This window comes from Oryza brachyantha, chromosome 11 (assembly GCF_000231095.2).
Source record: "Oryza brachyantha chromosome 11, ObraRS2, whole genome shotgun sequence".
NCBI lineage: Eukaryota > Viridiplantae > Streptophyta > Magnoliopsida > Poales > Poaceae > Oryza > Oryza brachyantha.
In genome coordinates, this window is record NC_023173.2 from 4175929 (window position 1) to 4195320 (window position 19392).

At 38.0% G+C, this 19392-nt stretch overlaps 1 protein-coding gene and 1 long non-coding RNA gene across 5 annotated transcripts; one reads left to right on the forward strand and one right to left on the reverse strand.

The window, feature by feature from the left end:
• Nucleotides 1-333: 333 nt before the first annotated feature.
• LOC121055778 lies at nt 334-2547 on the reverse strand. The gene is made up of 3 exons (XR_005812791.1): nt 2363-2547; nt 1969-2096; nt 334-633 (listed from the first exon to the last, which is right to left on the reverse strand). It is a non-coding gene; the product is annotated as an uncharacterized LOC121055778 (long non-coding RNA).
• A 2978-nt stretch (nt 2548-5525) lies between these two features.
• On the forward strand, nt 5526-9995 carry LOC107305258 (vegetative cell wall protein gp1-like). Of its 4 annotated transcripts, XR_005812698.1 has the most exons (5): nt 5526-5825; nt 7314-8370; nt 9054-9193; nt 9397-9567; nt 9666-9995. XR_005812698.1 is itself a non-coding variant. In XM_040528627.1 (3 exons), exons 1-3 carry the CDS (start codon nt 5542-5544, stop codon nt 8311-8313), a joined length of 405 nt encoding a protein of 134 aa, XP_040384561.1. In that variant the 5' UTR covers nt 5526-5541; the 3' UTR covers nt 8314-8561. The 4 variants fall into 4 exon arrangements, 1 of the variants encoding a protein (XP_040384561.1); XR_005812697.1 differs by having other exon boundaries at nt 9397-9995; XR_005812696.1 differs by having other exon boundaries at nt 7314-7331; nt 8211-8370; nt 9054-9995.
• The last annotated feature ends 9397 nt before the right edge of the window (nt 9996-19392 follow it).

The following is a 19392-nucleotide window of genomic DNA, read 5'->3' on the forward strand; positions in this document are numbered from 1 at the left end:
TGTTTTTGTCACACGGAGACTATTCTTACTGCGGAAGGGATACATTTGTTTATATATTTGAAGAATCCCAGCCAAAACCAAAACATGGTTTATAGGGAGGGTTTTGAAGAAAGCAAGGGATTTTATCTCCATAGGGTTTGAGTGACATGGGAAGAATTCACCAATCCCCTTCTGGATAGATTCCCTTTTGGGATTAAATCCTAAATAACCGAACAAGATCTAAGGGATGTTTCAGCTTGAATTGTCTTTTGTTGACTTTTTATGTGAGCGATACGTGGACTTTTTTCTTAGTCTTGCTCTATAAAAAGAGGACAAAAAAGTGAGATGGTCTGATTGGTCTTTTATACAAATGGACTAGGCTTCAGATAAGGGAATCGCCAACTATGTATGTTTCTAGATTATGCAATTTAGTTTCATCAATAATCCAAATCATTTAAAATTTCAACCATAATCTAAATGGGTGCCACTGATATTTTTAAAAAAATTGAACCAAACTATTATATATGACTATGCCACCGTTGGACCTACTTTTTCACATACTGTAAATTTTGGGGGTTAATTAGACCCGTACAACAGAATTTGAGTGCAGGGAAAGACGTGGGCATAACCTAAAAAACATAAGCAGTATAAAGCCTGCAAGGGAAAAAGAAGTTTCCTTTAGTTTTCAATTCTAAATCAATAATATATTCTACCTGGGAAAAAATAAGAGAAATATCTAAACAACAATCAATCAATACGTAGATTTTAGAAGGATCTTTGGTAGCTACATGGTGAATTTTTATTGACTGAATCAGGAAGGTGAAGTAGCAGCAGCAGCCGCCTGAATGCTGAGCTACTCCCAACTTTAAATGTGAAGATTCCATACCTTTTCTGATCCATATTTTGATCCGGTTCTACAATTTCTAAATTCTTATCTACATAATAAAATGCTAAGATTTGCCTATTGTTCTACGGCATAACAAAAAATTATTCTATAGCAGTATGTAAAATTTAGTTTTAATGAGAATCACCTACACCTTCAGAACTATCAGCTAACTATTTTTTTTTTGGTAAAGGATGGCAGTCATAAATTAGAGAATCAAAAGAAACAAGAATCACTCTACTAAAAAAAATCATCAATCAGCCAAGAACACTATCATCATTCTTGAATGTTGTAGCTGCCTTCAATTACCCTCCTGCAAACCCCAGATGACTGTTTTTTTTTTCTCAATTGTATAACAATTTATACTTTTTTCCAAGTTATGTTCCTGAGAGAAGGTCAAGGATAGTGTCACAAAACCCAGAATCATATACTCTTCCTACCAATTCAGGCACCAACAGCAAATTAACCAGCCAGGGAACAAAATTCATAGCTCTAACTTGTCATCACTGAAACAACAGCACATACCACATATAACAATTCAGAAAAATCCTAAACTGATGAATTATCCAGCAGATACTGCTATACAATATTGACACACAATTACTAAAAATCTGGCATAAGGCATTCAAACACTAGTGCAGGATAAAGGTTTTATTTTCCCGAATGGTCATCATCCATCGTAACTGAACCAAGAAATGACGAGACAGCATGACTAACTAGATGAAAAGTGTAAATCACATAACTCGTGAGATTAGCATTTGCATTGCAAGCATGTGAAGCTTCAAAGGACAGTAAGGAGAGGTTGCAACAGATAAAGCTTGGTCTTTCTAGAGAAGTACTGCCTCCGTTTCATATTGCAAGTTTTTCTGGGTTTGTCTAAATTCATTGATGGACGATTGTATATACTTTATATATATGTCTAGATTCACTAACATCTATATGAATATAGACAATACTAGAAAGACTTACATTGTGAAATAGAGGGAGTACTTAACATAAATCGTTCATTGTTTGCAGGAAGAGTTTCTTTAAGAAACACATTTATTTGAGCATTTGAACAAAGAACATGCTGCAGCAATATTCAGAAGTAAATATGCAAGACTTACATCAGAGAAGCCTCAAAGGACAGTAAGGAGAGGTTGTACCCTTCAGTTAATAGTCAAGATCATTTGACAAAGCAATGTGTTCCACCGGCAAAACAGGATTTATTGCTAAAGTCCAGATGTATCTACAACTATAAAATTAGCGATTAATTAAAGAAAATTTTTGGTGGTAGCTCAGAACTACAATGCAAGGTGCAATGGCTGACGAAATGGTGTTTGTTTGTTGGATCGGTGGTGGTGTCGCCTGTGCCGGTGTGGTGCAGCCGTGCAGGTATTTCCCGAGCAAGTACAGGAGGGAGATCAGGCGGCTCAACGGCGAGCTGGAGGCTCAACGGCTCAACGGCGAGATGCATGGAACCCTAACCCCGGAGAGAGGGGAGAGGAGGAGAGAACTTACCGTCAAGGAGGGGAGAGCCGCCGGAGGGGAGAGCTGCCGTCCGTCGCCTCCAAGCTGCGTCGCCGCCGGCTGCACGCCGCCCAGCGTCGTACCGCGTCTCGCCTCTCCTTTTCTCGCGTCGCAACTCGCACGGATATTTTCCACGTCTCCGGTGGAGATGATTTCTTGCCGGAGACAATGGAAAAGTGCTAGGATGGACTGGGATAGAATCCCTACTAGGTTTAACCGAACATGTATACCACGGAGATTTTAGCCCGACCCCAGCCGTTCCTAGCCCAATCAAACAAGGCCTTAATGGGCCTTTAGTAGAACATACTCGTTAACAAATCCTAAAGAAGCCCAACGAATTCTTTTGGCAGCACCTTTGATGGCTCATCCAATGATGGACAAAAAATGATGAAAAACAAACAATGGTGAATTATTTTAAAAAGATTTTAGACTAAAATATACAGATCCGTTTTCACCAAAATTAGGTATAATATCTAAAGCAAGTTCAAGAAATAATTTGACAAAAATCGGAGTTTCCCTGAGGAAGGAGGTATATCCGGTGTTGTGTGGCTCGCCAGACCAAATGGTGCACTACGACCAGACCATAGTTCTAACTTCGAGTCCACTTAAGAAAGATAAAGAGTCCTAGTTAATCTTTATTCTCTAAACGTAATAGATGCAAGATCACTCCTATGGTAAATATAGGGTTCCAAAGTCAATTCAATCAATAACCAATCAATCGAATAAATACCTAAGATCTATTTTCTACATCTCTCGCTTTCTGATTCATGTATCCTATACCGATTCAGCTAGAAACATTCTAACTGTTTGTTGTCTTTTATCTCTATGATGTTAGATGACGTTTCAGTTGGCCTACTAAGTCTAAAATAAATAAGTATGTGTTCATTCTCATGGGGTCCCTCCAAGTGATTGTTCAGGGGCATCTACTCGTTGTGGTGGTGCATCTCTAGTTTTCATTGTAGGTTACACACAAGGTGCTTAGGTGTGCCTTGACACGATTCAGTGCAACAAACCCCTTAATGATACCTGACATTTATGAAAGTGTCATTACAAAGGCTGAAATATAAGAAGATAACATGTATGTTGCTTGTATCTTATTGCGTGCAATTTATTTAAAAAATAAACCCTAACCGAACTTGTTTGTGTATGTAGGCCATGAACCGGCTAGAAAGCGAATAAGTGTGGTAGACGCATCATGGATTTTAGACATGAAATCAATAGGCACTACAACACCCTGAATTTGTTTGTGTCAGAGACTGACGGTTAAAGTATTTAGGAAAGGCAAAAGACACGTAACTGACAATCTTAACAGAACATTGAATATAAGCCCTCTACTGACCCTTATTTTGCTACTCCCTCTAGATTGATAATTCATATCGTTTTGGATAAACATGTGGTCTAAAGATAGATTTTGAGACTGTGATGTTGTCCAAAACAATAGGAATTGTCGAAGTGGATAGAGTACATCAGAGTAACTGTGTACCTATAAACTTACTTGCCAATGAAAGCAATGAAAATTACAGTGCAGCTGCATCAACTCTGTTTTCATTATCATACATTAAAAGATAGTATTTTCACATGCAGCAAAAATACGATATTATACTGTTCTAACAATATTATTCTGATTACACGGTGTATCACCAAGGAGAAAAACGCATACATGTTCAGTATGTAACTTTGCATTCAGACCTACGAGTCTTCTTTGGAAAAATGTTTCCGCTTCAAAATAAAATAAAAAGGCTAACTGTATGCTAATTCTTATCCTGGTGCTTAATTTGATTGGGGCATGTACTCAAATCCTAGAGAATGAACAGATGCAGAGAAGAACAATAATCTCCTGTGCCTTCCCGCATTCTAATACGAATCTGTAAATTGATTGATCGGTATTGCTTTGATGCCCATGGAGCCATGAATGTATTTACACAAGACAAAATTACCATCACTTTGTTATTTAATTACTCCAATACCATCAATTATTATAATTTTACTCAGTACATTATCTCTCTTGATCAATGGTCGACGATGCACCACCTCACAATGTCTCTACGCACCTCACAAACATATGGACAATATAACTCTACCCGACCAATCCAATAAATTGGCAGTGCTAAAATTTAGCTAGATTTTGGCTCTACCGCAAACCGGCAGTGTAGATTGTTGCGTAGTTTCTAACTTATTTGTTGGATTGGCTATGAATTTGGGAATGCTTTGTGCACTTGGGCTGGGGGAAGGACGTAGTTCTATCATGGGGAAGGGCATTATGTAACAATTTCGGAATTGTGTAAAATACAACAGTTTAATATGCATGGATTGATTGATGGAGTATGAGCCTGCTCAACTTGGACTATGTTTCATTCATATTCTATGTCCTTCTCATAAAATTTACTACCTCCGGGTTCAAATACTTGTCACTTTAACCATATATGTTTTAATTTCGATCGTTAATAACTTCTAAATAATTAGTTTATAATTAATGAAAGCTACATTATCAATATGACTAAATTTAAGTACACTTTTTTTTTAAAAGAAGACGAGAGGTCAAAGTTATAAAGTGAATAGTATTTAGTGACAATTATTTAAAGAAGAGAAGGCATGTAGGTTTGATTCATTTGGCCTACGTTAAGCAAAACTTATTTCTTTAGTATACGCTAATGCAAAAACTTTTATGTTAAAACTAGTGCAAGGTAAAATATAACATGTTTCACTCCATGCAAAGTAAGTAAATTGTACTTTGCACTGGGTAGTGTGAATCTTGTTTTATTTTATGCTAGGTTTAGTAAAATACTTGTACTTAACACCACGATACATTGAAATGAGTTTTAATTTGCACAAGATTATATCATATAATTGGAGAGATATCTTTTTAAATAGGAATAAATCTTATTAAAAACTTAGACTATCTTTCATAAACTTTCACTCGGGTTGTATAAGATTTCGTGGAATTTTATTGAGTTTACGATGTACGTATCCTGGTGTTAAGTGAAACTTATTTTAATACAACCAAGCGTAATATAAAAATATGTGCTAAATCTAGAGCAAAATGAAACATTACACATTCTCGCCGGTGAAAAGTGCAATTTACTCTAATTTAATCCGAAGCAAAGTGGAAGAAAACGAAAATTTGGAGACCAAAATTTGACGAGGAGAGTAAAAATCCCGCGAAAACGAAAATGCCTCCTCCCTCCTCCGCCCCGCGCTTCGCCTCGCCTCGCCTCGATCCCCCATGGACGCCGGCGACCCCCTTCCCCGCAAGCGACACCTCAGCCCCCGACCCCGACCCCTCGCCGCCGGCCTCCTCGGATGGGATCAGCTCCGGCGAGAACGCGGTGGCGGGGAGGACGGGGTTCGGTAGCCCCAGCCCCGCCGCCGACTCCTCGTTGCCGACGCCGCCGCCGACTCCGACTCGGTTCCTGCGGCGAGGAGGCCTAGCCGCCGCCGCATCGCCCCCACCGAGGTGCGTGCTTCCTTCGCTCCGTCTCTCTCTCTCCTCGTTTTGACTGCGGTTTCCACAAACCCATGTGTGTAGGTCGAGGAGCGGTGCGGGCGTGCGCTCGTTGGTTCGTTTAAGCCCTAGGGTTTGGTGGAATCTAAGCTTTTGATATCTTTACAATGTTAGATCACTGGAGATGCGCCGAGTCGATTGATGAGATGCGCAGCTACTAGAATCAATTGCAGCCAAAATCGCTCGATTGTAGATGCCCCCATTTACTTAATTTTGTCGATGCCATTTGCGCAGTTTAGGTGGTTGAGCTGCTCTCTAGTTATATAGAAGTTCTTGCAGTTGCAAAGACACCTGCTGCTGTGATTGAGAGCAAGGTCCAGTTAGCTTTTCAGTGCAATCTATAGTTCATTATAGTCAGTAATGGTAATCTCCTTGCGTAAAATCTGTTCATCCAGTACCCCATCCATCTTGAACTCCAAGTGCGGTGGCAGGGCGGTCATTGCACTGGCCATTCGCTCCTGTTCCTCTTCCAGCCCAACGGCAGGGATGTGTGTGGGGAGGTGGACGAGGCCGAGCAGCCATGTCCATCAATGGCAACGAGGTGGGGAGGTGCACAAGGCGGATGTGGAGGCTGGGGTGACGTCGAGAGAGGAACCAAAGACACTGGTAGAAGCTACCATCTACTGATCTCCATGAGGCCAAAACAAAGGATCAAACATTTTCTCTTGAGAAATAAAAGATACCGCCTCCGACCCTCCGTATTTTAATACATGATGCTGTTAACTTTTTTTCATACGTTTGATCATTCGTCTTATTCAAAAAATTTGAGAAAATATGTAAAAGTTTATGTTACAGTTAAAATACATTTTATAATAAATCTAATCACAACAAAATAAATGATAATTATATAAATTTTTTGAATAAGACGAATGATCATCTGTTAAAATACAGAGGTAGTAATTTGTTGGTGTCCGCTTGGCTGAATACAAGTTTGGTTCTAGCTGTAAGGAATGAACAAACTTGTGCCTCTTACTAGGCGAGGGTTTCTCTATCCAACCGTTGGGGTACCATCCAACAATAGATTAACAGGTTTTTTGGTTGCTGTGAGCGGATTTTAGAATAGAATGCAAAGTAGGATGACAGAGAAAGATTAGTTATGTATCAATCTGATAAATTGCTTTTAGCTTTATCTATGCCTCATTTTTTTTGCTGAAATTAAGCATAAGAAAAATGACCTATGAATAATTAAAAAATAATTTATGGGTAAAACTTTTATATTGAAAAACCCCAAAATTAATTCTAGCTTTACATAAACTACAATGAAAAATAAAGCAAATTAATTCTTAGCGATCTAAAAGCAAAGACTAAAAAATAAACTACAATGAAAACCCCCAAAATTAACTCTAAATTTAAGTTTTATAATTCAAATTCTAGCTTTTAAGCAAGCGAAAAGATGAGGCTTACATGAGCAAATTTAATAACACATATTTCTTTCTGCAGATTACTCATCTTGTACAGGTGAAACTTCAAGTGAAACTGAAAGCACTTCCTCTGCAAGTGAAACAAATCTGGTCATTGTCGCATTGAATAGTATTTGGTTGAATATGAGAGAGCTTAATGCTATAAAGGTGTCCAAGAAAGATAAGCGCTTTGAAAAATTTTAATAGAAAGAAAGAGATTGGAACAGGGAAATAAGAGTTAGAATTTCAGGAAGATTTAATAGAAAGAAAGAGATTGAAGTTGCAATTCCAGATGGAGAGAGGAGAGAATTATGAACGTGGACCTTAATGGTATGACTGGGCAACAAAAAGAATAAATCTCGATCTTGCAGACTGAGATCATAGCTCGATGATCAGTTTGAGCTGCACTACTTGTTTGCCTGCTTATCATATGAATTATTCGTACAAGCTACTTGTGTGAACTGGTTGCTGCATGACCTACTTACTTATGAACTCCTGTTTGTTATATATGAACCATGTGTGACATGCAATTTTTCCACTTCCCAATGTATGCAACCTATGCTTCCTAGTATTTCGGGAAAACCTGTACTCTCTAATTACAGGTAATCCAGCAGTATCATAATTATCATAATCTCAGACAATTGTGTTTGATGTGTGTTGTGTGGTATATTTTGTTGTTTCTCTGATACGATATTTTTTTCGCTGCTTATGAAAATATAGTTCAACTAGGGGTACCCATATATTCGGTTCAGTTCACTCCCATCTCTACTTGCAATAATTTTGAACTTGTACCTGATACCAGCTTTACTCACCTTCTGTTGTTACTTCTTAGACGGGCTTGCAGTACTGTGTTTGTTCACCTTTGTTTTGGTACACGTTGTGTGATCTTGCTCCCAGAAAACAATTGCTTTGATGCTGATCTGTATGTCTCTTGAAGCCAGCTGAGAACAGAGATGGAAGAGGTGCACAGCAAAATTCCTACTGCAAGTTTGCAACACCCTGAAAAACTACCGTCCAAGCAAGAATGGCATTTTGTCTGACTGGCGCGTGAATGGCATGTAACTTCACCTGTAATTTTCATAATCTGCCCATGCCTTGTAAGTAGCTTTCATAATCTGCTTCTGCCTTGTTTAATGGTTTACTAAATCAGTCCTATACACAATGCTCTAGTCTGACATGATCACGTCCATGGATATTTAGTTCAATTCAGCTGAGTTTGCCATTTTTTCTACATGTAGTTTTTTGAAAAGAAAACAACTTCACTTCTGTATTTGCATATATGCAAGAATTTGTCACCACTCATTACTTTTACTTCTGTTTTCTTGTGATGTTTTGTTTACACGAACAATTTGTCTATCATGAGTTATTGTCAGGATTCATTAATTTGGAACTTAGTTTGGAGCTTCAGTTTAGCCTCATATGGACATAAGTTAACAGTCCATTAGTTTCGGTTCTTCCATGTAACATATATAACAGAACCATCAGTATAACAGACACGCCCTTGATTTCCAATCATTGATGTGTGAGGGGTCCATGAGTGCTTTCATTGGAAGCAGGACTTGCATGCTCACCACCAGTTCAGAAGTCCAGGCAAAGTTCCTTCTGAAATGTTGCTATCCCAGCCACTATTATTCCAGGAACATACTTATTCAAACCTGTTGCAAACAACCATTTATATATACTCTACTTACTCTTGTATTTTTAGTGCATTACATAAATAAGTTGAGATCATATCACAATGTTTGAATCTGAATCACCTACACATTTCTGAATTTCCAAGGGACCCAGCTGTTCGTTCTCTGAAGACTGAAGCTACTATGCTTTTCTTCACTCCTGAAAAATCTTTGAAGTGATCTGATGGCACAATTGAAGCAAGCTGACCACCCCCCCAAGCGCTCTTACAATGCCATCATCATTCAGGTTTGCAGTAATGCATGCATGCGTGCAAAACATCTAGCCTGTCTGTCCATCCATCCATCCATCCATCCATGCATTCATTCCCTGAACTCTGAACTTCGCTTCACTTCCCAATTCCTGCACTCATGCTCTGCATCTCGCCTCTACTGAATCCTCCGCTGCTTTAACACACCCCCCATCCCATGTTTCATGGGTTATCATTGCAGCCTTGATTTGTGCCCATGCATAATGCCATCACCAACACGGATCTGAAATCTGATCTGATCCAGAGAGTGAGTGAGAGAGAGGATAGGCTGTGGGGGCCTTCCTCTCTCTCTCTCTCCCCTCTGCATGCAGGCTGCAGTGCAAGGCTGCCATGAAACAGGGAAAGAATTGAGGTGAGCCCCTGCCAGCCATGGGGCCAGTGAGTCAAGGCGGCTATGATCGGGTGGCTGGGTGAGGTGAGGTGACCGCCATTTTTCTTCCATCCATCCAGGGCAAACGAGGGGGAGCAGAGGTGCGCCTTTGGGGAAAGATGGACAGTAGATTTGCACGGGGCAAAAGCTCCTCCTCCTCCCCCCCTCCCTCGGGGTTCTTTTTCTTTCAGCTATGGGTGGGGTTTCGACGAGATGATGGTCGCCGTGATGGTGGTAGAGGTAATGGCTACAATATCGCCAATCTAAGGTTGTTATCTGGAATATGGTATGGCGTATGTTTTCTCTCAATTTCGTTGTAGACGGGTAAACAAGTAACAATTCGATGGTTATATATTGTCATAGGAACATGTAGCTAGCTCAATCATACTCCCAACATTTTTGTTATTCGACGCTGTTAACTTATAAGTACATGTTTGATTATTTACCTTATTTGAATAATTTACATAATTATTAATTATTTTATTTGTGATTTAATCTATTACTAAATGTACTTTAAGTATGATTTATATTTTTAAATATTTGCAAAAAAAATCACCATCAATCGTAGATCGAAAATGTCAATGGTGTCAAATAAATAAAATGGAGGGAGTAAATACTTAGTATAACCTTTTCATTGCATAGATTTTAGGGGTGTTTAGATTAAGAAAATTTTTGAGAAAAGTGTCACGTCGAATGTTTGACTGGATGTCGAAAGAGGTTTTTGGACACGAATGAAAAAACGAATTTCACGGGTAGTCTAGAAACCGCGAGACGAATCTTTTGAGTCTAATTAATCCGTCATTAGCATATGTTGTTTACTGTAGCACTTATGACTAATCATGGCTTAATTAGGCTCAAAAGATTCGTCTCAAGATTTCTTCCATAACTGTACAATTAGTTTTTGATTCATCTATGTTTAATGCTTTATTTAGGTGTTTAAAAATTTGATGTGATATTTTTGGAAAAAATTGAGAACTAAACAAGGCCTTAATGACCTTGCTGTGGTCAACTCATAAAAATATTTGCAATTACTATTATTTGTTATACTCGGTGAAACTATTTGACTGTACCATAGATCGCTAATATAACCCCATGATTAGTACAGGAATTTTAGGAGAGCCTCACTTGTGAACTTAGGGATGGCCCTGTAAAGCCTTTTTGCCTCTGGATGGGGCTGCCCCTGGGCTACCCTCTACACTGGATTTAAACAACCTCATGATGCCAACATTGCCTTTAATCTTTCTCTTTTTCCCTGTATGTCTGGTGGGACCCATTGGCTGTTCCATACCTTGATGCTTCAGACAACTGAGATTCTGCTTAGCTCTCACATGCTACAGTTAGCTTCTACTGTGCTACTGGCTGGTGTGAATTCTTATGGAATTGAATTGCTTAGTTAGAAATCCAAAAGTGTATTCCACAAGCTGTTTGTGAGGTGCAGGTACTCCTGTGTATGGGTGTGTATCAACCTCAGAATTTGTAGCTGGATTTATAACTGCAGGCAAGAAAGGTGATGCATTATGTATTTAAGGGCACAGCTCCTATTTGAATATGACATCTTTTTGCCTAGCTTGTAGCCATGGATTTTCGTGAAATTTGAGCTTCATTGTTTTAGTGGTTTGTTTCTTTGGATTAAAGAAGTTTTAATGATATTGAACTGTTACATCATATCAAGATAATACAGTTACTATCATTTTCAACATAGGTAGGATGCACGTAGCCTATAATTATTGAAAGGACAGAATAATGACATGGCAATAATAAAGAAATTAAGTATTTTCTCCATTAATAAGAGAAATGCACATGTCCCAAAATCCATGTTAAATAGGTCAGATTGGACTATGGAAATCTTCACCTCATAACCTCTACAGAGATAGGTTGAACTAAGTATCTACAGAGATAGGTTGAACTAAGTATGTGCAGCATACATGCATGAGTATATTTTAAGAACTTTTTTATGATTGAGCACATGCCTTTTGCCTCTCTAATAAATTAGTGATTTGCGGTTACTAATTCTCTATTTCAAGACGAGGCAGAGCACAGTTTGTGATGTATACTATGATACAATTAGGGAGATGGGACCAATTGATCATACCCGCTTCAAGTAAATTACATTTTTTTTCCTTCAATGTTAGTACATACTATTACAAGAACGCATTTAATATTACATATAAACACAGATTTACACACAAAAGCTAACCTTCTGGCGTAATTGCCATGCTTTAATTAAGCCCTTTTTTCTTACCCTAATGCACGGTTCAATTGGTCAGCTTTTGTCCTTAGGATCTGTAACACATTACGAAAGGTAATGCAGAGGCAGGAAAGATGGCCGGCCGGATAAAAGAACGGAAGGAAAAAAGTAGTGCCAAAAAAAAAAGTTTGCAAAAGATGGCCAGAAAAGAAAACAAAGCGATCATCGCCATCATCTTGTTCTTGTACGCATGTCGCCCTCGTGAATAGCCTCACTAATCTCTCTGTCTGACTGTCTCCAACTTAGCTTAAAAGAGGCCAGGCAGCTAGCTTAGCTGGCACTCCCTCCTATTTACACAATTCCTGCCATGGTAATATAGAGAAAAATTGAAGTCTGTCATTATAATTTTGCTAAATTAGAGATATAACATCCTTACCACATGTCATTGATTCATATGTGTCCCACATGTTATTGAGATATCAGTGACACTGTGATTTTCTTTACAATATATAAAAAGCAAATATTTAATTTTATTAAAGTGTTTTTTTGAGACTCATCTATAAATTTTTCAAAAGTAATCGATGTTTTTAAAGTTTGATCTCGATCTTGTCTAAAACGATAAAAATTATAGAACAGGAGGGGGAGCATGCTTAATGTGTGTATTAATAATGAGGTTCTTTTTCTCCGCAGAATTAATTAATTTTTCACTTGGAAAATTGGCTCTGGGTATCTCATTCTTGTCTCCAAGCTTTAACGAGTTCTTATGTCTTTCATGATAGCTAAAGATTTCGTATAATCATCGTTATGAGCAGCTCATTAGGGGTTCCCAGTCCCAATTACTGCATGCTCATCACAATAATTATAGGTTTAATTATGTAAGTCTCCGCTGCACCTTTCTCCATGTGACTCAAAAGAGGATCAAGTTTCTTTATCAGAGTTAGGTTTTTTACAAGAAAAAAAAAACCCAGTGAGATAGGAAAGCAGTGACATGGGGGTGGGGTTTCTGATTTATTAAGAAACTGGGTCAAATATATATAATTCAGCTACTGTTTGTCCAATCTTTGGTTGTGGAGCGATTAATTTAGTTCAATTTAATTTATGATTAACAAGTACAAAGGTGGCATGCAAAATATTTAGAGCTCCCTAAGTTTTGGAGCACGGCCGTATAAATATTATAATATCTATACGATATGTGAATGAGCACAATTAATACGCACACAGCAGGTCGAATTTATCATGTTATTTCAGTTAAATTTATTTTATTTCATGCATGATGCACATTAAAGATGCATGCATGGAGAAGTCACAAAGTTGATGCGGAACCACTTAGAGAGAACCTTCACAAGCAAGTTGGACATGTCCTGAAATTCAATTTGGCCTCATTAATTTAGGCGTCATTTGATTTAGATTATTGGATGGATTATTCGTAAGAATATCTACTTTTGATGGTAGATATAACTTAAATATTTTGGGAAATAAACTTAATAAATAACTTAAACTAACTGGTCTAAGCATGTGATCAGTGTTCAGAAGTACGTACTTGATTGGTAATCTTGTACATTATATTCCCTCCATCCAATGTTGATGAGCATGTAACGTTGTTCAGCGAGACCAAGGAGAACAACATCTAGCCATTTAAATTCTGTATCGGAGTAGCAAATGGTCACCTGGTTATCGAATCGTAAAAAGAAGGGTCCGTCTACTGATCAAATGTTTAAAAATTATAATTCTATCAATTAAATCCGGTCACTGTTGTTGGATGATTATTTAAAGGCGTACACGTAAGTCAAAAGTCCCATACAAACACGGCCCCTGTATTGCGCGCGTGTTTGATTGAAGAAAAAAAATTCAGCGTTTGATCAATAGCAAATGGGTAAAAAGAAATATATGTATATCAATCTTGGATGGATGGAGAGAATATACTACAAATCCAGCCACACATTCATATTCCTTCCATATACATGTTACAATTACCTTTGTGGGCTGTACATCCATTTGGTACAGAGGCCGGGTTTTAATCCATTATCTAAAATAACGTCAAAATTAACAATACCGTGTTAAATCAATAGCTTAGTTTCCAAATTCACCCATAATTTGAATGCACCAAAAAGCGATCGAACTCTTGTAAAAAGGAATCTCAATTGCTGCTAGAGGAGCAGGCGTAATACACGTGCAAATGTACGTTTGATGCCCTAGCTAGTGAGTGCATGCAATTGCTCCATGATGCCCTCTACTCTTCATTCCGTCGGGTGTGATGCATGATCCGACATATCATGGCCCAAGTTTGCAATGCCGCATCATTTCCACACGATCTAAGCTGACCAAACTCACAAATATATACCCCCTCCACATTTTTTCCTGACGCTATCGATTTTTAGGTCTACGTTTGACTAATAATCTCATTTAAAATTTATATAACTATAAATTATTTTGTTATGATTTGGCTTAGTATTAAAAGAAACTTTAAGCATGGCTGATAATTTTACATACGTGCACAAAAATTTTGAATAAGAAGGACGATTAAATAATAGATTTAAAAATTAACAGCGTTAAATTAAAAAAATCAGAGGGAGTATACGAATGGAGTCACACTTGAGTGGCGAACATATATGGTGAATCGTCGTTCGAATCGATCGAAGTGACTGCATGCTTTGATCGATGGTCTGTATATATATTCCTCTTTATTTGTTTCGTCGCATCAATATAGACATATATAGAGCAGCTAGCTATACGGCCATACAGGCAGTAGGAGTCTACTTGGTTTAATTCCTTCGGCTTAAGATGCGGACAATATGAACTTTTAGAGCTTAATTTTAAGAATATTTTATGTAGATTTTGTGATTGAGTATTGCCTTAAAACCGCAAACAATAAAGTATAAATTGTTTTAGTCTAAAATTAATCGGTGATCTGACTACTGGTATATCGTACGTACATATTACTTCGATCACGTTTCTTCAAAGTAGAAGCAGAGTATTATTGCTAGGAAATCAACGGCACTTAAAAAACCATCTTGGCAGCATCCCTTAATTTTTACACGAGGGCTAAAAGAAAGGTATGTTTGTGAAAATTCAGTGTAAATTCCTAGTCAACAACCACATATGAACGATTTTTATAGGTAGTTGTGTCAGTTGGTCTGTATGTACAAATAGGATTATTTTCATAGGAATAATGAGTTTTACGAGCACCCTTCAAAGAGCCACCTGTCAAACCATATTTGACAACGTGAACATTCTAGCATAATCACCTAAAAAAACGTCGACACAGTCATCAACCAAACTGATCGAGGTGCCTCCCAATCCAGCCACCCTTCCTAAGTCCTCATCCTTCGTCATTGAAGTCATTCAACAATCGTCCACCTCAAATTTCACTTCAGTTAATGGTGCCTTCTCCCCACTCGATACTCACCCTCCTCCCATCGGAACCGGCTCCTCTAACTTACGTTATAGTGGCTGATATGTGGGCCAATAGACGACGGGGCTCACTACCAGCCACCCAAGTCCTAGACGCATCCCCTCCCATCACCATGGCAACCGTCTTCTAAAATATTCATGGACAGTTGTGGACTTGCTTGTGTAAAGTGTTAGTTTTTATGTGCCTTTTCTTATAGGTGACCCATCCTCCTTTCTAAAAAACCCATTTTGACCACCTATGAAAATTATTTCAGTAGCCGTGCAATCATGGGTTTTACAGACACAAGTATATACCGATGAATCTTTCAAATGAAGGAAGAATATGTAGGGATGAAATCCTATAAGAAACATCATTGCAAATATCTTTGGCAGGGTTCTCCTTACCGATCTTCCCGCAAAAAACCGTGGTACCGCGCTCTCGCGGATCCCGTAAGGAAACCGCAACGAATTTGAAAACAAAAAAAAATTGAATTCAAAACTGCACGGTAAACGCGGTTACCGTGTAGTTTTGCACGTTTCGCGCGTGTTGACGCTGAAAATAACAATCAACGGTCACACACGTAGGCTTGGGAATCAATCTTAGACCACTCCAGTGCAGGACCTAATTCTTAGAAATACCGGGCGTGCCAGTCAGTTTGATCCTCTAACTAACAAGATATAGCATGGAAAACAGTTAACCCCGAAATCGCTATCAGCTGGATAGCCGATATCATTCCAGGACCCTAGCTGATAGACTAGATGATCGGCTTTTTAGGAATTTTGTGATAACAGTTATAAATATGCCTAATCGGCTAAGCCATAAGCAGGATAAATACTAGATAAGCCAACCAACAAATTAATCTTAAAAGATCGGACCCAACCGAGTCTTAAGATTAATCGGCCGATTGGACCGCTCCAACATTTATCATCCGCTAAATTGTTAGCCGATGTAAGACTAAATATGGAATTTGTACAGTAAACTGGAATGCTATACTAATTATTCGCATGAAACAATAACACCCGACGACATACGTGCCCAACCTAGACCTAGAAGATCGAACTCAATCGAGACAGTACAGATCTAAATATGACTACGCATAAGATCAGATAAATATTATAGCATACGAATAATGAGATAGTCAGAGCAGCGTAAATCACCAACCGATCTACTAAACTCAGCCGATCAGACATATTTCTATAGATAGATTATATTGAACATACATAGATCAGACCTAATCGAGACAGTATGTAGTTCAGCATAATATAACGACAGAAACATGAAGATCGACAAGTTTAACCAACCAATCGGCAGACTACTTACAATAATGCTGGCTAAAACTCTAGCAATAAGCCTCTACGAACCCACGCCTCAACTTGACAATACAAATCTAATAAACCAGATTGATCGGAACCGAATCGAGACAGAATTAGGCTGACTAGAACAATGCTATCAGATCGAAAGGAGGAACTCGTAGAGACCTGAACGAGTGCTAATACCACTTCAAATCAACGTAGATCAAAAGTAATAATAGAACTCAGCCCGCCGATCAACCAAGCAGAAGATCGGATTTAACCGAGACAGTTCTGTCTTAGTTGATCGACGGGTTTTGATGAACTAGAACTTACATTGCGAAGCTGACAAACCCCGCGCCGAAAGCTCAAGCAAGTCGAAGGTTTGAGCCGATGCGCCAAGTTAAATTGATCTGGAGATATTTTACAAGGACCCCGGCACCTATATTTATAGCCCTGAGAAACAACTAACCGATAAGAATCCACTATTAACTAACTTTACATTATTCGGACTTTAATGAAACAACAGAATCCTAAACAAACTTCATGATAAATCCTAATTAATTTACACGGACTCACGGTTAAACACCGAACCTATCTCCATCTTTTGGGTTCAATGGGACTCCCATTCTTGTCCGATTCGGACTCCATCGGCTGCAATCCCATCGCGTTCAGCTTCCCACCTCCAGCCGATTCGAGCTTTCTCATCTGATTCGATTTATAACCGTGTTTCAATCAATAACGCCCATTTGCCAAAATCTGGCGTTAACAGCGCGATAACCGCGGTAAGTTCTTGATGAAACAACGCATGAGAACAAAGGAAACCGTAGTTTCCCGTGGTTTTTTAGCCGAAACCGCGGTTACCGCGAGGAAACCGCGTGTATGATGTCAAATGCAAAAAAAAATTCTTAAAAAATACATGAAAAATAGAAAAATATTTTGTGGCTATATTTGTGAGTTGTGATATAGGAAAAAATAGGAAAATAGAACATGTTTTAGGAAAACAAGAAAATTTTCACATGACCTTTTCTATATTGCAATATACAGACATACACCTCACCCTTCACCAAATAATTCACACCAATAACAAGTAACAACAACTTCATTTTGATTGATGCGTCACAATTATACTTACTACCAATTATTACTAACGTGCACGTATAATTTTTCTCCATACATATTTTTCATATATCCATCGTTGTATATTTGTATTTCAACATTATGTACCCTAGTGACTAGTGTAAATTAATAATGACTTAACAACAAAATATTCTTGACTATCTTTCTATGAAATATTATTTGCAATAGGCTATTTTTTAATTTTGTTTCCCGAAATTCTCGTTTATGATTTTTAATTACACCGAAAATACATTTTTTCATGAATTTGTTTGACAAAACTACACTATATATTAACATATACAACATATATATATTTTTTTATAAAATTTCCTCAAGTTTTTTAAATTCTTCTCAAATTTAAACTCGGTTACCGCGACTTACTGAAGCCGTGCCCTCCTTGGAGGGCACGGTTACTGCGGTAACGCAAACCCTTCGTAGGATGAGCAAAAGGAAAAATATAGAAAAGAATCTCCTTCCCCGCTGTTTTAGGGCAAATATATAGGAACTTATAATAAGGGCCTGTTTGGTAGGGCTTTGAACTCCAGATCCTAACTTCAAACTCCAACTTCAGTGAGAGCTGCTTCTGTGGGAGCTGGAGTGCAGATCAAAACTGTTTGGCTAGCTTGGTCTGCTCCAGAACTCCTAAAAGAGAGGATACGAAGTATATTGACAATAATACCCTTGTGGATCATATGGAGTCATGGTTAAGTCATAATTTAGTTATGTTTCTTTTTCATATAATTAAATACCGATTATTTTTTAATTTGAACAACACAACTATATGGTTATAAAATTCTATATAACAGTTAACATATAATATAAATATTTAGTAATAATATATAGTCCCACATTAGTGGCAAATTCGAGTAATTATAATAAAATAACAAAGGGTAATGGGTCTTTTGGCGTGGAGTAGGGCTGTAGAGCAGCAAAAAACTAGCTCCATTCCTATAGTTTATTTTTTAAGGAGCAGTGCTACCAGCTCCGCTCAAAAAAATAAAATAAAATATATACCGTTTGGCACAACTCCGGCTCTAAGTAAGTTGGAGCTGGAAGCTGGAGTTGTGTCAAACGGGCCCTAACATTCACTCCGAGGTCATTCCTTAATTTGCCAGCTAGGATCAAGACAAATCTACTAGCTCTTACCATACATTTTCCAAAAGAACACAACCAAACATTCATTACTGCAAAATTTGTTTGTTTTTTCAATCCTTTGTTTTCTACATGCTTATATCCCCTTTCTTTGTTTCTTTTAATTTCCTTTGTTTTTCGATCCATGTTCCAAATGGACCCTCACCACAGCCTATATTTTCAAGAAAACACACCAAATATATACATAGTGTAAGTAAACCATATAGATCTCACAATGTATAGGGCCATCTTTAAAAAAATATTGGTGAGTAGGCCAGGAATTATGCTTCCATTACCTCTCAAAAGAAAAGGTGCATATATAGAACAATTAATTGACACTGGCAATTAATTTCATTTGATTCATCCGAATAGAAAAGACTTATTCCTTCCAGCGATTAATTGGCTGATACATATATGCGCCGGCCATATCAATCATACTCATCCAACATCCAATCTAGTCTCATCTAGGGGATTAATTAATTAACAAGTGCTGGTTTATGTTTAATTAATTTGTAGCTACACACTGATCACCACAAACACGTGCAATAATCACCACACCGTATCCTAACCAATGATCACAAAGGACAACTGACAAACATGGTCTCCAAGAAACCTAGAACAATATATATTTTCCATACAGGATTACAAAGGTCGGATTAGCTAGCATTCATGCATGCAGCGTCCATCAC